General features: G+C 47.0%; 1 protein-coding gene across 1 annotated transcript in view; it reads right to left on the bottom strand.

Annotated features, from left to right (window-relative positions):
- Positions 1–546: 546 nt before the first annotated feature.
- Acvr1b (activin A receptor type 1B) overlaps positions 547–7,962 on the bottom strand; it is a 41,175-nt gene continuing 33,759 nt past the window's right edge. The window contains exons 8-9 of the mRNA XM_051189940.1: positions 4,542–4,672; positions 547–3,544 (exon numbers count right to left, since the gene is read on the bottom strand). Coding sequence (XP_051045897.1) covers positions 3,419–3,544; positions 4,542–4,672 — 257 coding nt within the window. The 3' untranslated portion in view covers positions 547–3,418. The remainder of the gene's footprint in view (positions 3,545–4,541; positions 4,673–7,962) is intronic.

Raw genomic sequence — 7,962 nt, 5'->3', positions numbered from 1 at the left:
ATGCCTCTATGGAAAAACAGGTTTTTTTTTGCCTAATGTAGCTTGCCCTTGTGATTGTATATAGCTTGACCTCTGGAGAATTTTACTCAGGTGAACTTTCTTAACCCTCAGAGTATAAAATGATGCTCTAAATAAAGTTGGCTATTGCATGAAACTTTAGTGTGCCTCATTTTTAGCTTTCGCTTTTCCAGGTCCAACCACCAACTAAAGTGATGAATATCAGCTATGCTCTGAAAATTCCAGCAAAACATTGAAGTCTCACTTGAGTCTCCTAAGTGCCCCAAAACTCACTAGGTGATGGGAAGTGAAACTGGGCAAGCTCTTATTTTGCCTTGGAGAATCAGTGGCCCATGACCAACCAGGATCAATATCCTTTTTTTGTAAATAGACCAAACGGCTAAAATACGACACAAAGCAGTCTCCAATACCTCAGGCCACTTTGGTAACACAGCAAGTCACAGAAGACCTGACTGCAGGTCAGCACCACACACAGGGGACCCGCCACCTCCACCCTCCCAGTGGAAGACAAGAAGGCGACAGAGCAGCTCTGTGAATAAAACTTTAATGATGTACAGCAGAAATTGGACAGGCTCGTTCTTATATTAAAACAAAAAATTTCCTATATTACAATATATTTACATTTGCATACTGAAGAGGTAAAGTGTCTAAGTGGCTATTTTACAATCCTTTCTAATAAATTGTACAAAAAACAAACAGAAGTACCGAGAATGCCGTTCAGGAGCCTTGATAGCGGCGACCTAAGAACGGGCTTGGACTTGGTCTGTGAATCCAGAATCCAGAGGTGCAGGTAGCCCTGTGGATCAGGGTAGCCTCGGGGAACCAAAACACAGCTTCAGTTTCTCCCAACTCTCAGCTTAATGTAAAGAGTAGTGGGACAGGGGTGAAGTTTCCCCCAAACCTGCTCAAGTCTTCCTGAGAGGCGGACGAGCTGGACTACACACTGGGAGCAGAAGGGCCCCCAGGAGTAGGATGGTGGCACGGGAGCCGCTGTGTGGGTGTATGCTGGAGGACAGCAGAGGACTCTACAGTTCCATCGTCACCTGTAATCACGAAGGTGCAGCTGCAGGGTGGGGGTGGGATGTCAGCAGGGATGGGTTAAGAGGTTCCCCCAATGACACAACTGGGACTCAAGGGAAATTGTTCAATGGCCAGTAAATTGGCCCAAAGAATTAAAGGAAGATCCCCTTTAATGCAAGGAAAGAAGTTATACATCAGGAAATAAATAGAAAGGCCAAGAACATGGGGAGAACAAGGCAGGAGAAGCTGGACTGCAGGCAGTTTCCCTGCAGATACACACTCATGCCTCCCCTGGGGCAGGAAGGGGCACACAACCAAGGCAGTGCTTTGGGGTCTCACCTGGGTTTCTGAACTCCAGGCCTCATTGCTCACCAACGGGTCTCTCTGCCCGAGGGGACACAGGCTCCTCTCCTCAGTGGTCTTAAGAACAGTAATCCCAAGCTCATAAAGGCTCTCAGAACCAGCCACGGGCCCTTCTGCTCTCAAAGCGGGTGCTCATCCACTCACATGATTCCATTCCTCCTCCCATGCTCCCGGTGTAGCACCCAAGCCTGTCCCATTCGCAGAGGTCCTCCCAGCTCCAGCACTCGACCCAAATATGCTGAGCAAATGTCTGGAAAGGGAGCAACCACATGGACAATGCACAAGAGGCTGAGGGTGCTCAGGGATGGGGGTGTGCATGGAATACAAGACACCACGTCCCCAGGGGGAGGAGGAACTCACTGCTGAGTGGAAACAGGCTCAGGTGCAAAGACAAACGTTTCCAGTGACTGAACTATGTGCGTTTGATTCTAGAGAATTTTTTTTGTGGTGTTTTGTTTGTTTTAGGGATTTCTTTAAAAACAAACAGACTAAGAGGTAATTGTCACATAGAGATGGTTTTCCTTTTACAAAAACTTAACAGTATTAAAGTTAAAATCCTGACCCTCCCAATAAAATAAAATAAAATGAATTAAAATAAACCACTCCAGTTAAAAGTTATGGCTTCAAAGTTATTATATACCTAAGATATGCTGACCAAATCACCACCCATAGCCAGGCTTCTAGAATTCATTAAATACTACACTTAGGTTAAACACCATTATTTAACTCAGACTGCTCCCTTCAGTGGGGATCCTGAAGTGAATTCCAATCTCTCATCTTCCCTCTACCCTCATCAGAGATTCCAGTACAAGAAGGCTCATGCAGATGCCTCCCTCCCACCCTTGGCTCCCTCCCCACTCCCTGCAGCCCAACCCTTCCCACCCCAAACCCACCACCACCACCACCACCACCAAAAATATACACTGCAGTTTGTAGAATCTGGGGTGGGACAAACAGATGTCACATTCCAATCTGAGTCCCGAGATCTGGCTTCAGATCCCTTGGCCCTTCCTCACTGCTGTTGAGGAAGATGCCCTTGGGCTGGCTCATTTCCCATGGCTGATACTGAAACACAACACCCAAGACTTGCAGGATAGTCTTCCTCCCTCTGCTCATTCTCCCCCCACCCCCATTTTGACCCAAAAGCCTCTCCTACCATGGACAAGTGGGCCAGCTTTGGTTCTGGTCTGAATGGAAGAGGAGGGCCTGTGATACAGGGTGGGCAATCAGCTTGCTGAGAAGAGGGCCACCCTGACAGGAGCTAGGGACGGGAGGGACTTTCAGGAGGGCACCAGGTTAATGAGATGCCGCTCACTGTGACAGGTGCCAGTACTCAGAGACAGTATGGCCACCACACCCTGGCCTGCACATGCACAGAAAGCTCAAGCAGATAAGTGTGCACCTACAGACACACATACACACACGTGTAAGGGCATGGCACAGACCAGGCACAATGTGGGACACACCTCGGCACATGCACACTTGGCTGGACAGACAGGCAGCAGGTGGTATCTCTAGTGGCAGTCCCTTCAGATGTCCATGAGGAAGGGGATGGTGTGTGTGGCTCAGGACTGCCTGTGAGAGGGGCTACACTTCCGGTTGCTCTGAATACCTTGGTGCCAGGTTGACTGGTCCCTGGAGGAAAACCTGCAGTCCAGCAGACCACAAGGCATAAGGACTGCTCCGGGGAGAGCCCAGCACCCCTTCACCATTCCTGGCTACAGGACAGATGCACTGGGTTTTGTGTACTTCCCAATGCAAGCAGTTCGACTTGTGGCATCGAGTTCTCTACGTAATTTGCTCTCAGAGTCTCCATGCCATCAGGAGGTAAATATAAAAAGTGTCTATGTCTCAAACCCAATATGGGAGTGTGCGATCTCCCAGGCTCTGTCCCTCTTGCAGGCCAGGGCTCTGGCCAGAGGGCTGGGCAGAAACAAGAGGTAGGCCTCCAGTACGCTTGCACGGTGGCTGCAGTCACCCTCACTGCCCAGGTTCTTTGTGTAGGCAGAGGAGCAGCTCAGATCTTCACGTCTTCCTGCACGCTCAGCTGGGACAGAGTCTTCTTGATGCGCAGCGCTGTCAGGCGGGCAGCACCATTGGCATACCAGCACTCCCGCATCATCTTCCCCATCACCCGCAAAGCCTGCACAGAGAAATCCACAGTGAACCACAGAAGCCTTGGCACTGAGTCCTTGCCGCCTCCCTGTCAGTCAGGTCAGACCCACCCACAATGTTTTGCATGCTTTCTTCCTTGGCTTTTCCTTCCCCAGAGGGCAAGTGTACAAGGGAAGGAAATGGCAGTATCAGAAGGCTGGTTCTTTCAGCTTCACACTCAGCTAAATCCACTTCCAGGTGCCCAAGGTACATTTTGGGAAATGCTTTCCCTTTCACAACCTGTGGGCACTGGCTAAACTGTGCCTGGAATTGCAGAAACGCCCCCTAGCGTCCAGGATCTTTAAGGGCAGGTCGAGGTCTCTACTCATGGTAGTTTAAGTATAAAGGGAGAGGAAGCCTTTACCTTGCAAGCTTTGCAGAATTAGCAGAGCTTACACCTCAGAGGTTCTTATTAGCAGTCTTAAAGTACTGTCCACAACCTACTCTGGATGTGAAGTCAGCACAGAAAACCTCAATTATAAGTTTGGCAAGAACTTTGCTTGTAGGCTTCACTTCCAAGGGGATACTCTATAATGGCCAGAAAAATGAGTACAGTCACAAAGGACTCAGTGTGTAATGGCACAGACTGAGCACCCCGTATCTGAGATGTGTGGGACAGGAAGTGCTGAGGACTTTGATCCTCTCAGAGTCTGCAATATCTGCATATACATTTACACAGAGAATGCACTAGAGCCACTTCTGATCAGGAAATACCCACATTTCCTATCTACCTGAAACTCAGTCTCAAGGTGATTCTGTGTTAATATTTTCAATGTAACTGCATATGACTATGACCCATCATGAGGCCAGGCAGGGAATTTTTTTAGTTGTAGCATTATGTAGCATATTTTAGGATTTAAAGACAAAAGATATACTCAGAAGGCAAACCTGGGAGTTGGCCCATTAAGAAATAAAAAAAAAATCCCTTCTTCCAGTAGAGAAACTCAGCAGATGGAGGAAATCACAGGAGTCAAGCAAGCGCCTACCTCATAACTCTGCCACCAGTTGGGGACGTTGGGCCGTAACTTCTGGTCACAGACGACCTTTCTCATTTCCTCAATAGAAGGGTCGGAGGGCACTAAATCATAATATGGCAGTTGATAGTCTTCGTGGACTCCTAGGAGAAAAGAAAATAACCTAGTCACCACAGAAGGAAGGACACATTACTTCAAACCCAGTTACAGCCATGCTGTGAGCTGTGTAATGGTTTCTCACAAAGATGAACCCAGTTCCTCTGTAGAAGGCTGCTGACTCCAGCCTGGTACCAAGCAGCCCCCAGCACAGCCACACACATCGCTGGGGCCTCTAGTTCCAGCATGTGGGAGGCTGGAGAGGAGTGCTGTGAGTTCAAGCTAGTCTCACAACCCTATCTCAAACACAAAGTCAAAACAAAAACTGACATGCATAGCCAAAACAAAGTCTTTATTCACTCAAAAAAAGGCACAGAAAATGTTGGATTACTAGGGTCACATGAGCATTTCCCAATGGACCAAGTTGAAAACATCTAAATAGACTAGGAAGTCTGACAGGTGCAGTGTTTGTATTTTATTGGATGTGAGGGTGATCTGGCTTCGACATCTGGATTGCCAGGGTTGACTCAGCTGACCTGGCCGGCTAGGCAGGTGTCCCTCTCCTTCCTTACTACTAAAGCTGTGCACCTCCCCTAAATGAAAGAGGATTGATCTTCAGTCAAGTGTACACAAGTAGCTGCTCTCCCCTGCTAGAACCTCCAAACAAGCTCTCTTTTCTTTTGAGATAGGATCTCTCTACTTAGTACTAGCTGTCCTGGAACTCACTAAGTAGACCAGCTGGCCTTGAACTCAGAGATCCTCCTGCCTCAAGCATGCACCATCTTGCCAGGAGGAAACAGTATTTTAACTCATCAGTTCACAATAGTACTAGAAAAAGAAAGCTCTGTTTCCCTGTCAGGTGCTGAGAGTGAAGCGGCTCTTCTGAAACCCCTGGGTGTTGGGAAGGAGAGCGTCCTCCTGCACTTCCTATGCAAGCATACACTGGGAAGGAGAGCGTCCTCCTGCACTTCCTATGCAAGCATACACTGGGAAGGAGAGCGTCCTCCTGCACTTCCTATGCAAGCATACAGTGTGGAAAGCAAACAGGTAAGCGGGTACAAGTACTTCATTATTTCCCCCCCACCTTTTTTTTTTTTTTTGGTTTGAGACAGGGTCTCATATGGGGTTCAGGCTGGTCTTAAATCCATAGTTCCTAGCCTTAGTTTCTCAAGTGAGCTAAGGATGTGGGCCAGCATATGCCCTGGCAGTGTTTCTTTACAAGAACAAACACAGCTGACTCACAGGAGGTAAAAACCTTGAAAGAATGCTGGCATGTTGGATTTTTACCTCTGACTGTCAACATCATAAAGGGAAGGACCAACATTCTGTACTTTGTATTAGAAGCCCATGCTAATACCCATGAAATACTTTTGTTCCAAATAAACAAAAAAATTCCCAATCTAGATGTGATTTTAACAGATACTAAACTACTAATTCACAGGAACTGTCTGGAACAGGAGGCCACATGGACTACACGAGAGGCAATCTGTGAAAGACTACAGGACATCTGACTGAATTCTCCAATAGAGTGAAGTGAAGAGGGGAAAAACGGAGGTAAACTTGAAGAGTAAAAGACTTCAGGGTGCATTAGCTGTAGTGATGGCATTTGTACTCTGATTTGAACTTGTGTGTGTTGTCAAGCCCAAAGCCTCACACAACCAGGCAAGCACTTTGCTACTACTCTGCTACAGATATATGTCCTACCCCAGTGTTCCTTTTTGTTTTCAAGAGAGAGCCTAGTTATATGTAGCCTAGGCTGGCTCCAAAATGTCAATCCTCCTGTCTCAGCCTCCTGGGTACTAGGATTATAGGCTGCACCACCTCTACCACCAAACTACACCCACAGCACTCCATCCACCTCCTGACAGGGTCTCACTCAATTCACAGGGGGCTCAGCTTGTAATCCTCCTGCTTTCAGCGCCCCATGATTCACTCTTAGAGTGACTGTGGTGTGTTAAATTCTTATCCTTTAGGTTTACACATAAGAATACATAGTAAGTGCTGGGCAGTGGAAGAGCATGCCTTTAATCCAAGCACTCGGGAGGCAGAGACAGGCAGATCTCTGAGTTCTGAGACCAACCTGGTCTCAAAAACAGTTCCAGGACAGCCAGAGCTACACAGAGAAAACCTGTCTCAAAACAAAAACAAACAAACAAACAAACAAACAAGCAAACAAGCAAACAAACTAATCCATAATAAAAAGTTACAAAATCCGAAGCTGGGCCCAGTGATGCAGACTTGCAATCCTAGTACTGAGGAGCCTGAGGAGGCGTGAGGGTCCCAGGTCAGTCTGGGGTGAGGTGAGACAGCTGTACTCTTCTCACCTTTGGCCCCATTCAAACAACAAACATGCCACTGCCCTGCACTGACGGGACCCTGTTTACTTGTTTTCAGTGTGTGCGCATGCGTGTCAGAGAGACAGGGAAGGTGGTGCACATGTGGAGGTCCGAGGACAACTTTTTGGGAGTTGGTGCTTTCTTACTTTGGGTTCTGGGGCTTAAAGTCAGGTTTTCAGGCTTGTAATGTAAGTAACTTTATCTTCTAAGACATTTTGGCAGCCCTCAAGTAAGATTTATTGATTTGTTTGTTTGTATATTTGTGAAATGGTTTTTCAAGACAGAGTCTCTCTGTGTAGTCCTGGCTGTCCTGCAACTTGCTCTGTAGACCAGGCTGGCCTTGAGCTCACAGATCCATGTGCCTCTGCCTTCTGAATGCTGGGATTAAAGAAATGTACCACCACCTGGAAAGATTTTTTTTTTTAAAGAATTATTTATTTTAGCCGGGGGAAGTGGTGCATACCTTTAGTTCCAACACACGGGAAACAGAGGCAGGCAGATCTATATCTTGAAAAATCAGAAATGAAAGATTTATTCCATGTGTGTCTCCTGCAAGTGTGTATGTGTACCATGTATGTGCCCAGTGCTGGTAGAGGCAGGAGGAAGGAGTCAGATCCCCTGGATCTAAAGTCAGGGATGGCTGTGAGATACGTTAAGCTGGGAACCTGGATCCTCTCTAAGAGCAGTAGGTGCTCTTAATTATTGAGCATCTCTCCAGCCTATGAGGTAAGATTTTTAAACAGAGAATTTGCTTTGGTAATAACTATTTGAGGGGCAGTTGGGAGCTGAAGCTCATACCTTGGAATGCTAGACTTTCAGCTATGTGACCTTATACATTACTTAACCTTTCTCTGACTCATTTCTTTCATCTACAAAATAAGGATAACACTTGTATCTACTTTACAAGTTTGAATGAAGATATTAATGAGTGCACACAGCCAATGGTGAAGACACGCTGCAGTTATTGCATATTGAGCCCTAGTTTCTGGTTGCCATTAGAA

The sequence above is a fragment of the Phodopus roborovskii genome, unplaced genomic scaffold, assembly GCF_943737965.1.
Source record: "Phodopus roborovskii unplaced genomic scaffold, PHOROB, whole genome shotgun sequence".
Taxonomy (NCBI): Eukaryota; Metazoa; Chordata; class Mammalia; order Rodentia; family Cricetidae; genus Phodopus; species Phodopus roborovskii.
This window is presented reverse-complemented; position numbering and strand designations above follow the sequence as displayed.